This window comes from Pocillopora verrucosa, chromosome 13 (assembly GCF_036669915.1).
Source record: "Pocillopora verrucosa isolate sample1 chromosome 13, ASM3666991v2, whole genome shotgun sequence".
Taxonomy (NCBI): Eukaryota; Metazoa; Cnidaria; class Anthozoa; order Scleractinia; family Pocilloporidae; genus Pocillopora; species Pocillopora verrucosa.
Window position 1 is genome coordinate 16,063,699 of NC_089324.1, and position 17,848 is coordinate 16,081,546.

The 17,848-nt window shown below is 37.3% G+C and overlaps 2 protein-coding genes and 1 long non-coding RNA gene across 3 annotated transcripts; 1 reads left to right on the forward strand and 2 right to left on the reverse strand.

Moving 5' to 3' along the window:
* Nucleotides 1-163: 163 nt before the first annotated feature.
* LOC136277719 (uncharacterized) lies at nt 164-5,988 on the reverse strand. Its single transcript, XR_010716002.1, has 3 exons — nt 5,893-5,988; nt 3,099-3,153; nt 164-276 (listed from the first exon to the last, which is right to left on the reverse strand). It is a non-coding gene; the product is annotated as an uncharacterized lncRNA (long non-coding RNA).
* A 207-nt stretch (nt 5,989-6,195) lies between these two features.
* On the forward strand, nt 6,196-12,180 carry LOC131794810 (Golgi reassembly-stacking protein 2). Its single transcript, XM_059112371.2, has 11 exons — nt 6,196-6,331; nt 6,476-6,556; nt 6,959-7,055; nt 7,823-7,870; nt 8,220-8,278; nt 8,369-8,455; nt 8,610-8,699; nt 8,799-8,839; nt 9,411-9,522; nt 10,202-10,277; nt 10,551-12,180. The coding sequence occupies exons 1-11, from the start codon at nt 6,269-6,271 to the stop codon at nt 10,991-10,993; spliced, it is 1,197 nt and encodes a 398-aa protein (XP_058968354.2). The 5' UTR covers nt 6,196-6,268; the 3' UTR covers nt 10,994-12,180.
* Nucleotide 12,181: 1 nt separating this feature from the next.
* LOC131794421 (uncharacterized) lies at nt 12,182-16,459 on the reverse strand. Its single transcript, XM_059111951.2, has 3 exons — nt 15,399-16,459; nt 13,897-14,413; nt 12,182-12,828 (listed from the first exon to the last, which is right to left on the reverse strand). The coding sequence occupies exons 1-3, from the start codon at nt 16,457-16,459 to the stop codon at nt 12,544-12,546; spliced, it is 1,863 nt and encodes a 620-aa protein (XP_058967934.2). The 3' UTR covers nt 12,182-12,543.
* Between the last annotated feature and the right edge of the window lie 1,389 nt (nt 16,460-17,848).

Here is a 17,848-nt window from a genome sequence, read left to right on the forward strand (position 1 = left end):
ACGAGAAAAACAGTAGTCCAGAATCAACATCTGCTCCGAATTTCGCCTATTCCGGCAGTCCCAAGTCCACCGATTCCGGAAACTTAAGTAACAAGGTTCCATACTCTAAATCGGTTGGTAACGAGGATGACAACCGTAAAAGAGGCGACATCCCTTCAGTTGTCAAACAGCACAGTACGTGGATAGCTCTCCTGGCGAGCATTTTGTTGTGTGCGTTTATTCTATTGCTGGTGCACATAATTGGAAAGAGAAGACGTAGAAAGCTGACGATTGTACCTGAGGATTGTAAATGTGGATCAACTTGCAGCTGTACTGGTATTCAAGGCACAGAGTTAATGAGCAGCAGACTTGAAAGTCATTGCCACCCAGATGTTACGCCATCCGGTGCTACTGGCTAGTCAAATAGATACCGAGCTGAAAACATTTTAAGGGAAAATGGTCATTTTCCCACCTTCTGAATCCACTTTCGAGTCATCGTGATCCTCGAGTATAGTGGTTCTTATCTTTGTGATTTATTTGCAGCTCGCGCTATTGTTCTAAATCGCATCTTTTATTACCTAGTGAGAAAAAAAAACCTATTTTTGTAGCGATCGAGGTCTAGTCTTGAATTTAGGCACTTGAATTGTGCGATTTTAAAATGGATGAAAAAAACAGGCAATTGCAATTCGCGACAAGCAATGATGCAAGCATGATGGTGTGATACCTCTTTTGTTCGAGTTGTTTGTTGTAAAAAGAAAAAACGACAACAATTTTCCATTGCAATTTCTCTTAAATTGGAACATTTTTGTCTCATTCTGGGAGTGGGTATTTGGAAATAAAGCCAAATCGTTTAAAGAAGTCTGTTTGCATTTTCTTTTTTCATTCACTACCAACTTTTAAGGTCAGAGTTAAGATGTGCCCCAAAAGCTCAATAGCAAATTTTAATTTTTTCAATATTCATGCGTTTACATCTCAGTGAAAAAAGGAATTCTGAGACAATTTATTACATGTTACAAAGGGCTTTAGTACCTTTTCCAAATCCCCTCTGAATATATAAACGATGTAATTTCGTGGTGCAAACTAGCTCGTGGTTAACCAAACGTCAGAAAAGCTCTTGAACCAATTTGAATTGTTTCAATATTCGCAGAAGTATTTCTCCGTGAAAAGGAGTAATTCTGGGACAATTTATATTGCGTAAGAAAGAAAGTGATGAGATTTGTGTTGGATGCAAGCGTCAAAGTTACAGCTCTTTTCTGGGCCGAGAAAATCCCCTCTAAATATTGTAAAAATAGAATTTTGCTAATGAGTTTGAGGACTCGGTTTAGCTCGTGGTTCTTCCAAGTTGCAAAAAGCTCATTAACCAATTTCTATTGTTTTAGTATTCATGCGTTTATATCTTTACGAAAAGAAGGAATTCCTAGAAAATTTTTAACTCGTTGTAAAGAGCGCGAGTAGCTGTATATTGTGTGCGAGTGTCAAAGTTACAGCTCTTTTCTGGACCGAGAAAACCACCCCTAACTATTGAAACAATAGAATTTTGTTAATGAGTTTGAGAACTCGGTTTAGCTCGCGGTTCTTCCAAGTTACCAAAAGCTCATTAACCAATTTCTGTTGTTTCAATACTCATGGATATATATCTCCGGGAAAGAAAAAAAATTCCAGAACAATTTATAATAAGTTGAAAAGAGCGTAATCAGCTGTGTATTGTATGCAAGTATTAAAAAGACAGCTCTCTTGTGGGCCGAGAAAATCCCATCTGAATATTGAAACAATGAAATTTGTTAATGAGTTTGAGAACTCGGTTTAGCCCGCAGTTCTTCCAAGTTACGAAAAGCTCGTTAACCATTTTTTTCTTGTTTGTTTCAATACTCATGGGTATATATCTCCGTGATAGGGAGGAATTCCTGAAAAAATTATGGTGAGTTAAAAAAAAGCGTGATAGCTGTGTATATTGTGCGAATGTTAAGGTAACAGCTCTTTTGTGGGCTGAGTTTGAAAGCTCGGTGTGGCTCGTTGTTCTCCCAAGTTGCCAAAAGCTCATTAACTGATTCCTATTATTTCAATATTCACAGGTTTATATCTCTGCGAAAAGGAGGAATTCCTGGAATTTTTATAACTTGTTAGAAAGAGCGTATGTAGCTGTATCTTGTGTGCGAGTGTCAAAGTTACAGATTTTTTGTGGGCCGAGAAAATCCTCTCTGAATATTTAAAAAATAGAATTTTTTTTATGAGTTTCAGAACCCGGTTTAGCTCGTGGTTCTTCCAAGTTGCCAAAAGCTCATTAAACAATTTCTATTGTTTCAATATTCATGGGTACATAACTCCGTGGGAAGGAGGAATTCCGGAATAATTTACAATGAGTTGGAAATAGCGAGATTACAACTTTTGTTGTTTCAATATTCATGGTTGGATTTCTCTTGAAAAAAAAAAAAAGAATTCCGGAGTAATTTTTAATGAGTTGAAAAGGGCGTGATGACCTGTGTTTGGTGTACAAGTGTCAAAGTGACAGTTCTCTTCTGGATCGAGAAATCCTTTCTGAATATTGAAGCAATAGAATTTTGTTGATTAGTTTGAAAACTTGGTTTGGCTCGAGGTTCTTCCAAGTTGCCAAATGCTTATTAACCAATTCTATGGTTTCATTATTCGTGGGTACATATCTCCGGGAAGAATTCCGAAACAATATAGAATGGGTTGGAAAGAGCGTGATTAGCTGTGTATTCAATGCTAGAGGCAAAGTTACAGCTCTCTTGTGAGCCGAGAAAATCCCACCTGAATATTGAAGCAATATAATTCTGTTGATGAGTTTTAGAACTCGGTTTAATTCGTTGTTCCTACAAGTTGCCCAGAGCTCATCAACGAATTTTTAGTGTTTCAATATTCATGGGTTTACATCTCCGGGAAAAGGAGAGATTCCGGAACAATTCATAGTGAGTTAAAAAGAGCGTGATTAGCTGCGTATTGTGTTCAAGTTTCAGAGTTACAGCTCTTTTCTGGACGAAGGAAATCCCCTCTGAATATTGAAACAATAGAATTTTTTTAAAGAAAAAAATGGATGAGTTTTTGCAAGGTATTGACTCCATAAGCTTTGTAACACATTTCTACTGTTTTAATATCCATACCTTAATATCTCTGCCAAAGTTGTTACAAGGAAATTCTACTTTTTTGAAGGTTCAACTATGATTAAAGAGAAAAAGAACAGGCAATTAACTGATCCAAAAACAAGATGAAGTCCTTATTTCAACCATATTTTATCCAACTTATTTCCTTATAAATTTAACATATATCTAAACAGTGAGACTGAAATATCTCAATCAGCTAGAGAAAGAAATGCAGGTATTAGGGTCCAAAGTCAAGAGTATGTTACAGACTCAAGTATTTGTATTTCCCATGTTTAGAAATTGAAATAAAAGTAAGAATCTCAAACTACTTTTACAAACAAAGGATCAGTATGATTAACAAGTGATATTTGGTGTAGTATTTAAATCAATTCAGTTAACTGACGCAAAACAATGTGTCACGTAAAGTTCAACTAGGTGTACCACAAAACCAATGCAAAACAAAGGTTAGTATTAATTAGAGATGGCAATCAGGCTAAACAGGTATAACATGCCGACATTTACAATGTATGAGTAAGCAGCACGCCCAGAGACATAGAAATATTCTTTATCATTTGGACTGACTCTTTCCCCTTGACCATTACACCCTAACATCAGCATGCATATTCTCCATACTGTTCTCTATACATTTCCAATGGTGCTAACAAGGAGAACCTCAATTTGTTTAACAATCAAGAGCCTCTTTACTTGTTGATCATTTCCTTTATTCCCATGACCCTAATGCGTGATTCAGGGGAGATAAAGTAGGAAGAAATTGGATGCTAGTCACTCTATGTTAAAGGGTTACTTGTAACATTTTTACTGTCCCTTGTTGAAAGGATATCTCACATATAAACAAAACACTGATATTTAGCAAGCCCCCAACTTGCTTTAGACTAACCTGTAACTTACTCAAGTGATTAACATATAGCCACTCTTTACAATATTCAAACATTATTCAATAAACAGGTAATGAGAATGCTCAAAACTTATCAGGTTAAAGTTGTTATCTTGATTTAATATCAAATTCTTGTCATTGATTTACAAGGAAATGTGTATCAGCTAGAGAGGAGAATTAACAATCAGATCTTGGAAGTTAAGGGTTAAATTAGAAATATACAAATTTTGATTATAAGATTATTTCAAGTCCATGAAGTTGTATAGAGCAAAAGGCTTCCTCCATCTTCATTTGTGTTATGTCCCACGTTTTGAAAAGTCTTAAAGAATAACAGAAATGACGACAACTAAAGGGGTTTGTGATTGTTGTTGGAAGTTACACAGTTGGGATTCTTTAGTAATACCAGGTCTGATTACTACCATCACTTTGATGCCTGTAAGACTTCAGATGTCGTGATTAACAAGATGGCCTAAATGCCTTGGATGAGTCCCTTGGCAGGAATGAAACATACCCTTACAGTAGTTTAAAAATGATACAAAAAGTTAAATGTAAACCCTTCATATTCCAATAAATCTCTACCTTGATCAAGGAGGCTCTCACAAAGGCCAAAAACCATTTCACTCATCAAATGAGCCCACAATTTCTAGTTAATGTCATTCTGTATGCATGGCCCCTAAATTCTGTGACATCATTACAAGAAAACAATACCCAATTGCTGTGATTTGTGCAAGATATTCCAGTGCTGTAAAATGATTGGTGCAAGATACATTCCCTGATCTGATTAGTGTGAGCAACATACCACAAATCATACTAAAATGGAGAAACTGTTTTTTTTTCTATAACAGAAAATAAGTCAAAAACAAAGGGCTAATGCTGGAAATGTCAGCACCAGAATCTCTCAATTTACATAGGAAGCAATTCATGTAAGACTCGACCCTAACAGCATCACTAGAGACAATGGAATTGAAATCCTAGTGGCCTGGATGTCGATGATAGAAAAAAAAAACAACAGTAAGAGAGCCATACAGCAGCAGACTACAAAAAGAAACTGATCTGAAAGATGCACCAATCACAGCTGTGGAATTCCATTCAATCACAGCTGAGCACAACAGTATATAGGAGATGGGTACACAATCGACCTCATCACCCAAGAAGACTAGCAGTATGCACATCCAAAGTGACCACATCATGAGACAAACGATTATATTTGTATTTTGAAATCAAGAGCTTTTTAAGGTAGCTATTTTTTTTTTGGTTTTTTGTGTAACCTGTTATTTGTGGTTAAAGGGTTATGCCTCTGCATCTCCCACTAAAAGAAAGGTAAGTTCCAAGCATAAGAGACTGACTCCCACAGCTTTCGGAGCTTGTCCCCATGTTCTGAAGCACGATGTATCCCAACTCCCCTCAGTTGGGATGTAAGTCCATGTCACCCTAACCCCCCCCCCCCCTCTGAGTATCTGACTGGTTTCCCACATACGTACCCGTACCCCTACATAGAGGGACACACTGTGAGGGTACAGTCCCTCATAATTTCTCTCAAGTGGCAGGGGAGGGTCTGTAGGGGTTTGGACGCCACTTCTACTCAGTACTATGGGTTTTTTTATTTCTCGTCTGGTACCAAAATTCTTAAAACATCATGACTGCATGTTATCACTCAGTATGAAGTAATCAACACCTACCTGTGTTCCTGAGGCTTCAGTGTAAAACAAAATTGTGTTTCTCAGCAACCCCCCCACCCCTCCCCCCCCACAGCCCCCCACCCCCGCTTCAATGAGAAATGTCTGGATCCGTTACTTCTTTCCCAATAATGATATGCTGTATTCAGTTGTCTGATAGATCCAAAAATAGCTTGAAAAGCCTAAGGCTGATTTATCACTAAACTTTACTGAACAAAAGAGATAAAAAAAATCTCATGCTTACCAGTTCAGAAGCGCCATGTAGCGCAATTTCTTTCTTTTTGTGTACAATTCGGCTTTGCAACCTGCTGATAAAAACATAGGTGGGATCGCATCTAAACTTGACATAATATTAGTGGTTGAGCGTGACCAAAACTAAAAAAAAAATGGTATGAAAATGGAGATTTTCTTAAAAAAAAGAGTTTTTGAACATGGCCGTGGCGCCGCCATCTTGAAATCTGTGTATGTAAACAAAACACCTCCCTCCCCACCCCCGTTAAAATATTTTCCCTCTCGCTGGTGCTGCTGGGAGATTTACCGGGAAGTCCACGTCAACATTTTTGGCGGCCATCTTGAATGAGTGGACAAACTCAGCAGAGACCATCTAAAGAAATTGTAACATGGGGGCAGGCCAATCTGCAGAAATCCCAGGCGGTGGATCTGAAGGATATCATGTATTAAGGGTAATATACGACTAATGCAATCGATCCTATTAACGTATGCTTTGAGCTATCCTGTAACAGCGCGCAATTTGTTGATCACAAATTGTTCGATCCAGTTCTGACCCTCTTCATTTAACGCGGCTTATTTTACGTGGTGTTTTGCAGGTTCAAGAAAATTCTCCCGGATATAAAGCAGGATTGGAGCCTTTCTTTGATTTTATAATCTCGATAGAAAATACACGACTGGTAGGTTGAATCAAAGATAAGCTTGCCCTTCGCAAAGTGGTTTTGCAAAGTTCGACGTTACCGAAATTAGAAAATGACATATTTTTTGGTATTACATTTTTTCGTGCACAATGTTTCTCTCCCTCTCTCTCTTCATGAAATCGGAGACGATTGTGACTAAAGAATTTCATAAAAAGGCTGATCAACATAAAAGCTCTTTTGTCTTTTTTGTAAGCAGCTGTTTTTTATTAAGTGGAGGTAAAACATGACTTTAGAATTATTCTTTAAAAGCAAATAGCATTACAACTTACGAGCAATTGTGCGTTAGTCATTTAGGATGAGAAATTGTGTATATTAGAAAGACGTTAAATGTTAAAATGTACATTTTAATTTTTCACCCCATCTCCCCTTTAATTTATTTAGGATCAAGATAATGAAACATTGAAGGAAATCCTCAAGTCTAATGCAGAAAAACCTGTAAAGATGCTTGTTTTTAGTAGCAAAACATGCAAAGTTAGAGGTAAGTTTCTGCAATATGAAAATTGTAACAGTACTCTCCCAAGATTTGAAACCCTTTCCTTAGTTCTCTTATTAATAGAAATAACTTCTCAATAGACAGAGAATTGATCAGAAAAGGATCATAATATGGCAAAAAAAAAATGAAATTTTTTTCATTTAACTGTAGCTCGAGCAAGGGATTATAATTAACCTTTTAACTCCCTGATCAAATTTGTAATTCTCCTTGCTGCCGACCATACAATTCCTACAATGTTAGTTCAGAGAATTTAGTATTGGATCAACTAATAATCCCCAAATTGATATTTTTGTTTTTCCCATCACTTATCTGGTTGATATTGTATTGATATTTTAAGGAGAATTTCTGTCTTGGTTTCTCATGGGAGTTAAAGGGGAGTTAAACATTTATTTCAACTCTGTTGAAAGCTTTCTTCCTTATCTGATTGAACTCCAAGATGTCTGAAAGACTCTTCTATTGCCCTTCCAATGAAACACTGAATACTTTGATTTGATTCTGACAGGTTAGTTGAGTATTGACCAAAAATAATTCAGTTCAGCACAATCACTTAAACCTCAAAACTAAAAATTGCCATTGTGGTTTTCAGTTTGGTTTCTGACACTTGATTTGCCCATCTCTGTATCACACAGACATCACATCACATAAATATTTCAGGTGTTTACATATGGCTGAATTGAACTGTCACATTTAAATTGTTGAAAAAGTGGTAGTCTGCTCACGTTTTTAAATTCATGTCATCCTTCACATTTCAGAGGTTAGCATCACTCCAAGCAGTATGTGGGGTGGACAAGGTCTCCTAGGTATGTTAATATCAGAAGTATGTTTGGATTGGGTAAGAAACCAGACATGTAAATAAAGTGGGTAAGTTTGTTGAAAAATATAGAGGATTACGTGAATTTGCTTCCTATTTTCCTCTTGTGAGGAAAATTGAAAACAAAAAAGTTAGATCTCTTTTTTAGGGGAGAATTTAGTGAATTTTGGAAATGGAATTTGAATTCCCCTATACAGCAGAGAAGGGAAGAGATTATCAAAAATGAAAATATAATGTCATTTCCTATGCAATTGGAAGACGGTTGGCTCTATAGTGCCCAGGTGATGAATGTAATTTATGTATAAACTGTGTAACAAATTGTCTCTTACCTTTTACAGGTGTTAGTATTCGTTTTTGTTCCTTTGAAGGAGCTAATGAAAATGTATGGCATGTTTTGGTGAGTAAAGCTTAGAAAGATGTCACCTTTTGCAACTTTTCATACAAGGGTCACACAAACCAATTAATTTAATTTTGCCTTTGTCTGAAGGAAGTTCAACCAAACTCGCCTGCTGATATCGCTGGATTGCGTTCAAATACAGACTACATCATTGGAGCTGATTCAGTTCTACATGAGGTAATGAATAAATAAAACAGTGGAGGCTTTTTAATGAACAATTCTATTAGAAAGCAACATATTTGTCGCCTCAGGACAACTCCAATCAGCTACATAGTGTTAAAATCCAGAGGTGTATATCTCTGATGCCATTCTGTTTTTTTTTCTTCTTCAGTCTGAAGACCTGTTCCAACTTATAGAATCTCATGAAGGGAAACTACTTAAGTTGTACGTCTACAATTCTGAAACAGATGGTTGTAGAGAGGTATGTCCCTTATATTTGCAAGTTGTAATGTAAATGAACAGTGCTTGAAAAAAAGCTCCTGCTGTAGTTCTAATTCTGAATTACTACCTGTCTTTCTAGATAACCATCACACCAAACCAAAATTGGGGTGGTGAGGGAAGGTGAGTAACATCTTGTAACTGCTTTTGTGTCTTGTAGTGCACTTTGTTCTAGTTCTGGTGTGTTCTTGAGGAAGACAAAAAAAATTCAGAGTGCCTTTCTCCACCCAGTTGTATATGGGCACAGTCAAACTATTCACCTTTTAACTCATACGACTGACCAAGACAAAATTTTCCCTCTTGTTATCAACACAATATCAAGTAGACATGTGATGAGAATTAACAAAATATCAATGACAGGATTATGAGTTGATCCAATACCAAATTCTTGGAACTAACATCATGAGAAGTGAATGGCAGCCAGTAAGGAAAATTGTTAATGAGATATTGAGAGTGAGAGGGTCAAAGAAGCCTGACAAAATACTGAGGTGGAGGGTGGGGAGAGAAGAGTATTTTTTAATGACCCAACATCATCTTAAGGAGTAGTAGACAAGCTTTTAGTCACTTCTTGGTACAGAAACCAAAGAAAAACAACAGTAAGTATAGATCACTCAACCATTTAATTCCCATGAGTGACCAAGACAGAATTTCTCCTTACAAAGGGTTAACCTTTTGGCTCTGATATATCTTACAGTATGGGTTGTGGCATAGGATACGGCTATCTTCACAGAATACCTATCAAAGATCCTCCTGATATGCCCCTACAAGCTAAATCATCATCTCCTGCTCCTGATGGCTTCTCTGATGTAAGTAAATTGCAGAGTTGTAACTAGTTAATCACGACAAAAAGAAAAAAAAATAGATGCAACCTCCCAAGCAGCAAACATTTTAGTCATCATGGCAAATAATTAAAAAAATTTTGGTAACCAAGATTTCAGCACAATTTGCTAAACCGGGAGCCTGTGTCTAGGGGTCAAGTTGCAAACTGAAGTGTTTGCATTCCTCAACATTTGTGATCTGAAGTTAATATGAGATGAGAATTTGCACAAGGTATCATTATCACTGTTCTTTGCCTCATTCTCCCTAGTTATGTGAGTGTTGGGTCTTTAGTTTTTGTGTGGGCATCTAAAAATGATTGGTGACCTCTGTCAACTAAAATTTAAATTTTAGGGAACTGTTTCTGATCTTCCATTGGAAAATGGTGACCTTGTAAAACCTTGCACTTGGAGCACTGAGATGTTCTGATCATTTCTCCACATTACCAGCATGTTTGCTGCTTTATATCACAAAGCACTTGGCACAGTTTTCAAATTTGAAGCACAACAAGCCTTAGTGAGAGACCTAACAGCTTGGCCATGAGTGTTAGAAAGCTTGTTTTCAGCATAGCATTAAACCAATTACTACAATACTCTGTTGCCTTGCATAAGCTCTTTCACTTAAAATTATTAATTTTTTAAATTGTTTTTATGTTTGTTGTTCCTAAAGGTTCCTCTCAGTGGGCCCACTTCTGTGCCTCTTGTTGCAGCTTCAACATCAACAGTTTCACCAATACAAACAGCAGGTAGATTACTTATAGTTTGCTTTACAAGCTTGGGCACTATTATATACATTCTTTTCCTTGTTAGGCACCGCTGTAATACCATCCCTCCAGTTAATCACTGTAACTCTTACATACAATTTTCTTACAATATTTGGAAGTACAAGAAGCAAAATGTAAAATGTATGTATGTGTAGAAAGATGACATTACTGAAGTGGCATTTTTCAGAGGAAAATTGCTTTTTGGGGAGATCTTTGGAAGTGGTATTTAAGTTCTCAGCTTTCTATTTCTAACAGGTTTGGAGTCAGGAATGACTTCCTTGAATCTCAACACAACTGCAGCATCGCCAGCCATAAACCCATTCAGCCCAAGTTTTCCAACCACATCCCCTGTTCCAGCTGCTACATATCCAGTAGCTACTCCTTTGGTAGCACCTGGAGGTGCCCCACCGACAGTTCCCTCATTCTCGCCCCAAGTTCAGGGTACACCAGTGATAGGGGGCATGACCCCACCTCTCCTCTCAGTGGCCCCAATGAATACGCCGGCTGCCTCAGCAACACCAGCTGGAAGTTCTGCAGTCACTGTGACGGCCACAGCAACGCCACTTATGACCGACATCACTGCAGGAGCAATGCCTGCCCCCTTAATACCCACGACAAGTCCATCATTGCCAAGTGATGATGTCTCCGCAGCTTTTCAACCGACACCACCACCGTCCCAACCAATTGCTACATCATAAAGCATAATACCTCAGGAGTAATAACAGACAATAGATACACTAGAAATAAGATTATATTATCATACAACAGTGTATGTGCAAACCAAGAGGGACACAAGTTAAGAAACAAAGTTCAAAAAATTCTTGTGGATATTGCATGGCTTTGCAGTGTTATTGCAGTCTAACCTTCTAAGATAAAACTTGTGTCTAAATCTTACTTATTTAGCTTTAAATGTTGAAGGCCTGTTTCCAGGTAATGACTTACTGTCATTTAACAGCTCAATGACAAATTTGTTATCTCAAAACTGGTTTTTTTTTTCAGTCTCATCTTATTTGTGAAGGTGGTGGATAGGGTAACCAAGACAAAAATGTGTTGCCCATTGATCAGGCGAAGATATTATAATTCTTTCATTTGGGGAAGGCAATACTTCTGACTGTTTTTCCTGGTATGCAACATTTTCTTTTTTGCAGTTTTGCCTTTAATTTTTTGGGGTCTGTCTCGTTTTCTCAATAGAACAGCCTGAATAAAACCACTGTGAACACTTTGGACAGCTTTAGACTTTGGTGACTTTGGTCACCCAAAAATTTTGCCTTTTTTGTCTTGAGGTGCACAAGGAAGTGTGTTTTGACTGCAGACAAACTACTTCCTGGTGCACCTCTGAGACACCAAAAAATGCTCTCATGATCTCTATAATAATAACTTGCCAAGAAGTACAGAGGAAAAACAATTCAGTGCTGTGGAAGTTTTCTGTAAATCTTACCGTGCAAAGCACCTACTCTGCGCGAATGTTAGTGATACGCTAGCGACAGAGCAAATGAGAGAAAGAGTAAACGTCTTAATCCCTGGCGCCAAGGATAAATCAAGCGCGTAACACCCCTCTTAAAGGAATCTGTCAATCACAGTTACACACTGAAACTTTGTTCCCCGTTTAGTGTGTAGTTAACTTTATTCTCTGCTTTTTCACTTGTGTCTCATCTGTCTTGTTTATGTAATGTTCATTTAAATTCTGTTCGTAAGAATACAATATTTCCTAAGAATTTAAAAGTCAGTTTTTTTTGTCTAAAAGAGTGACCCAACTAAATTTATCGAAATTGCACGTTCAAGAGGTAGAAGGTTGACGAAGACTTATCTCAGGGAAAGTGTAATAAATGGCGAGGAGTTACCACAAGAGAGCGCAAACACAAATAAAGCTGAAAAATTCCCTTTACTATATAGACTTTTATTGTAATCTGATAAATACCCATCTGTTTCTTTTGAGTTACCAAATCTTTCCTGGAATTTTCGTACATATAAGTGTGCCGTTTTCTGCTCTTCCAGAAAATGGACATAATCCATGAAGTATTTGTTATTTGCTCACCGCGGTTGGACGAAGAAATAAAGGTTCACCATGGGCAGCCAGCGATGAGGCGGATATTTTCGAGGTGTACTGCCTAGCTCGACGGTTAGCCGCCATTAGTACTCTGTCAAGATACATATGCACCCCTAGTTCAATTAAAATACAGTTGATCCGAACATTCGACCTAGCGCGTTATCAGCAACCATAATGAAAATGGTAAAACGAGATGTTGAATCACCACATTCCCTTCTTCGTGTGGTAATAGTGATGAATATACGGAGTGCGCATGCGTTCAAACTCCAGTCCTACGCTGACAAGCTGGTCCATTAGTGCATAGTCTTCTCCTCCCCAGGTCGTTTTATTGATCCCAAATCCCCCGGCTCGGTCCCAGTCCGACTTGTAGAGTCCAATTATCCCGTAACCAAACACTTGCCATAGTCCAACTAAGTTTGCCGGATTAGCACCACAGCGCATTTTAACGATGATTGGCGTGAAAACCATTCGACCTTCGATACAATGCTGAAAAAATACAATATTAAATGGGGAAATACTTCAAGATAAAGCTAAAGATTTTTCCGCTTGCTTTGTTCGTAGTTTTCGCTATATAGCAAAATCTCACTTAACCCTTTTCATCCTAATATTAACATTCATATACTCCACACTGTTCTCTTTACATTTCCTATGATACTGACGGGGAGATTTTATTTTGACAATCAGGAGTTTCTCCAATTGATAATTATTTCCTCTTTTCCCATGACCTTTTCATTTGATTCAAGGCTGATTCTTTTAGGAGAAATAAGAGGCCAGACTCCTCTTACGGCTGAAAGAGTTAAATCCAGAAACCCTCAATTTCATCTCCTCTGTCAAACAAAATACGTGAGAAAAGACAATGACCGCGCAATGTTATTCCCAACCTCTTGGTATTCAGGCCAGGTTACTACTTTTTTCTTATCATTTCCCGAAATAATGTACATGAAAAATTACGTGCTTTTGATTGGCTGAAAACGAGTGCATTCTTATATAACACGAGTGCAAAGTTGTAACACGAGTGCAAATTACAAATAGCGCGAGCACGCTTTCAAAATTTCGTCTGTCTTTGCTTTTTCCTATGTTTATTCATGTACATTATTAACAAGTAATGACATGATTTCTCTTGCAAATTGGTGTAATAGGCACTTGTAAATTTTTTAAAGACTACAAAGTACACCTGTCATTTAACCAGGTGATTTAAAATATATTGTTTCATTCCTTCTCGGAGCACAGGCTTCAGAATCTGGTATATAAGTTCATGGTAAAAATTCAAATTAAATGAGCTGCTGTCATCCGCGTTTGGGAATAAAAATGTTGAATTTATGAAGCCAGGACTACTTAGAGTTTTCCACGTTCATCCGTTGAATCTTTAGCTCATTTAAGACAACTATCAAGTGGTTATCTTACTCTTTGAATCTCGAGTCGAGGTAAGAAGTAAATTTTTAAATCGAATTTTAATGGCCGAGAAAAAATAAGAAGCGTCTCTGGTGCGTATTTGTTCTTTCAAGCTAGCAGCAACTAAATCAATTTCAAATTATTTGTTTTAACTAAACTTACTTTTCGGACGCTGTTGATAAATGGCGCTGCAATATCAAGATGAAGATCAACCATGATAATAATACTGTGCGGGTTTGATATAAGGTTTATTGCCTCAGTAAAGGAATGAGTCCGCGAATATTTCCCACTCTCTCTTCTGAACATGTATTTTGTCAACGAACTTTCCTTAAAAACCTTTTCCAAGTTGATGTCAGAGCTGTTGTAATCATAAATCACAACATGAAGATTTTGATCGTTCGTTTCATGTATAATCTTCTCGACGTTTTTAATGAAATGATGAAGCCATCTTCCAAGATTTTTAGCAGTTACCATCAGATATACGTCGACCGTTCTGTTCCATTGAAATCTCGTTGGATAACAGAGTTTCTTTTCTCCGTTGAACATGAACACATATTCAGATAACATCACATTGTTGCCACTTGTCACGTCCAGTAATTCAACTTCGATCAGATATCGGTCGCCTCTTTTTGGATCTGTCTTTCTTTCCACATTTCTTATTTCGTTCAATTCAAACCTCCTATCAAAGAAACAATTAACCAGTTTCATAGTTTCATATATAAAGATATAAGAAAAGGCCGCAAACTGCCATATGTAGTTTAGAATGATTGGGGAGATTAAAGTGTTTAGCGACTGGTTTGGATGCGTCCTTGTCATTTCTTTCTACGTCGCAAAGGTGTTCTCGGAATCGGTCACCTACTCGTCTTCCTGCTTCACCAATGTATAACTTATTGCAATAAATGCAAGTTATGCAGTAAATGACATTGGCGGAGGTACAGGTAAAGTGATCAGTGATCTTAATGGATCTCTTGGGTCCCGATATTTTCTCTACGTTATGAATGAAGGACAAGTTTTGTATCGTGAGCGAGCGCACGTTCCAGATTGGCCATTGGTTTGAAATGAACTTCTGTAAAAAAAGTTGCCTATGTTTTTGTCACGTTTCAATTAGTGGGGGTTGTTAAAAGATAGTGCCAATCTCTGAATCGTTTTGGAGCAGTTTAGTTTTTTAAGAATGATAGATTTAACTGCGTGGTTGTAGGGGTGAGATGCATATGGCGGTGAGAGTGAATGGGATGCAGTCAGTGTTTTCCTTCTCAGCCGTTTGTAATGCTGACTGTCGATCAATTTGTTAAGAAAAGCAAGTTTTACCTGCTATACTCTCTCACCGACGCAGCACCACAGTTTCTTTAGAAACTTGCCCCCTTTATTCATGATATACGAACCCTATCAATATCGTCAGTTGCTATTATTATATTGTCATTATTACAATTATTGTTGTTATTATCACTGTTACATTAGCATTAATAATATTAAAATCATTCTCGTCATTACCGTTTTTAACTGGGGCTCACACCAAAAATTGTATTCAACATCTTAGACAACCTTTGGTTTAGTTTTATTTTCTTCTATTTGCTTATGTCAGGTTCTAATTTATGATAAGTACGTGACTTCATATTTAGACAAAGTGTATACATTTTGTTATATTCATTTTGCAATTTTCCTACCTTGGTGATTTATTACGGAGAGCCTCCATTAAGATGTTAACAACTTCCCTGGCCTCGCTTTCTCCAAGTGGATAAATCCGGTTGGAAAAATTGCTGACTTGGTGATGTTCAGGAAACGGGAAGATGAATGAGTGAACCACATGACGAAATACTGCTTCATATTTGCTTACTCTGCGATTCAAAATGTAACTTGGTTTATACTCACAATTTGGTAATACGTTTTTCACTTCCTCGTGTGATAAGTAGCTTATTTCACGGCGTGATTTAAAATAAGTGGTGTCATTCTTTCTCAGGGCACAGGCTTGAGAATCTGGTATATCTTTGTCGTAGAAACTGAGATTACTTAAGCTGTTGTCATCCATTTTTGTTGATAAAAACGTTGAGTTTAGGATTTCAAAACCAGAGCTACTTGGAGTTTTCCACAAAAGTTGTAACTTGTTAATTCTGTAAACACAAATGGCGACTATGTCGATGAAATATTTCTCTCCAGCTACCAGATCAATTGCTGAAGAAACTTGAGAGTCTGATTTGTTTTCAGGAAATTTTCCAACGTCTAAGGATAAGATCTGTCTTGCTTCTTTCCAGTTCTTGTTGTAGCTAAGATAAACTTCGGCAATGCAAAATTTAACCATGAAAAAAAACACGCCAGATTCGATCGGTTCTATAAATCCAAACAATCTTATCGCCTTCGCTTGTTTCAAATTTCTCGCAATAACAGTTTTACTCAGAGCAAGTCTGTTATCTGGCGCTCTTGGAAACATAGGAAAATTACACAAAATGTCTAAGTTTTTAGCACAAGTGTCTGACCACAAATGCAAGTTTAAGAAACCTGACATTTTGAGTGCTTTGGAAGATTCTTCTATCAGTGTGAGGTTATACGAATCAGTCAGATTTTTGCTTGTGGCTGCCGTTTTTTTGCTGTTGGTGATTATACTGGTAAACTTGTCGAATCTAACAAAGGTTAGAAATTCAAAGACCAGGAACAGAACGACTCCAACTTTCACGATTCTTCGTTTCCATACACGGTTAAGTGCAGTTTGCACATGAAAAATTGCTCCCATTTTGTGTGAGTTCTTCAAACCAGATTTTAACAGAAAACTACACACTACGCATCAATGTGACCTCCGATTAAAGCATCCACCTCCTGGGGGGCAAAATTACTTAATGTTGATTGGCTGTGACAGAGAGTATTTTTCATTAACTTGGAAAATGCGTCGGGTCAAATTACTTGATATTGAAAACAATGAAACAGCTTAACTTTGCCTAAAAGTATTATGATTTCATTGATAGCGTGCGCGATTTTTAGCGAGGCTAGTTTCATCACTGAGGCGTTGCTGTTCAAAAATAAAATATCATTTAGCTGATTTGTGCGTTTTACAGTTTATTAACACTAAACCGAGAGAATTAAGTCCGTGTTAAGTTCAACGTTTGAATCAGTTAAGTAAGTTTGCCAAACTTAACTAGGATCGACCAAAATATTGTATCGGTTTGCTTCAAACGGATAGATCGTGTGAAAATCGACTATGGGACAAACGTCGATCTTTTCAGTTTATGAAACGAACTAAAATAATCAGTTATAAATGGCTTCATTTGAAATCATGCTGCTCTGAATTCGGTTTGACGAATTATGTTTGACATTTGACCAACCGGTCGAACTTTATCCGTTTGGGTCACTCAAAATTGCAGTTTGGAATTCATGTGGAATTCATGCAGTTTGGAATTATGTGGAATTCAACGCTTGAAGTAGGCCTTAAATGGCTTCCTACGAAATTGCACAACAGCGTGTCGTAACAACATAATTTTTTTATCCTTTATATCACAAAAAAGTAATGGCATGGGCGCGAGTAAAATTAAGGATCAATGCGCGACTCGGGCAATTTCTTCAGCTTTTGAAACACGTAACATTATCTCTTATAGAGAATCGTCTTGTCACGAACGTTGGATGAAGAAAAAATTCTGAGTCCCCATTGTCTTTTATTTCACTCCAACAAATTAAAATGACCAAAACTTAATCTATAGTTGCTCTTTTTCAAAGTAATTTAATTAGATGCGAATTTTATGACAGAACGAAATGGTTACCAAGGGGATGAATGGGGAGATTTCATAATAAGATTTCCGTTTTACCCCAAGCTTCATTATGCATACAGCTCTTAGATACAGATAAAAACGTCGAAAACAATAGTTTTCCTTAAGGGCTATAGCTTTGTTTTAAAATACTTCGGTGCTGTGCAGAAATCTCACCGATTTCACGGTCAATCGTTTCGTGTGTAACGTTTGTACTACGTTCTGCCACTGACGGAACCAAAAACTAATTTTCTTTTATTACATTCAGTCTGAACTGGGCCTTATAAGTGGCTTACTACGAAATTGCACAACAGCGTGCGGTAACAACATATTAAAATAACCAAAATTTAAACTATAGCCGCTCTTTTCCTAAGTGGTTTAGTAAA

Excerpts from the sequence above, each read along its gene's own strand:
- LOC131794810 (XM_059112371.2), top strand. The coding sequence starts at position 6,269 with ATGGGGGCAGGCCAATCTGCAGAAATCCCAGGCGGTGGATCTGAAGGA. Across the intron at positions 6,332-6,475 it reads AAGGATATCATGTATTAAGG|GTTCAAGAAAATTCTCCCGG; the intron begins GTAATATACGAC and ends GGTGTTTTGCAG. Across the intron at positions 8,840-9,410 it reads AATTGGGGTGGTGAGGGAAG|TATGGGTTGTGGCATAGGAT; the intron begins GTGAGTAACATC and ends TATATCTTACAG.
- LOC131794421 (XM_059111951.2), bottom strand. The coding sequence starts at position 16,459 with ATGGGAGCAATTTTTCATGTGCAAACTGCACTTAACCGTGTATGGAAA. Across the intron at positions 14,414-15,398 it reads CTCCGTAATAAATCACCAAG|GAGGTTTGAATTGAACGAAA; the intron begins GTAGGAAAATTG and ends TTTCTTTGATAG. Across the intron at positions 12,829-13,896 it reads TTATCAACAGCGTCCGAAAA|CATTGTATCGAAGGTCGAAT; the intron begins GTAAGTTTAGTT and ends GTATTTTTTCAG.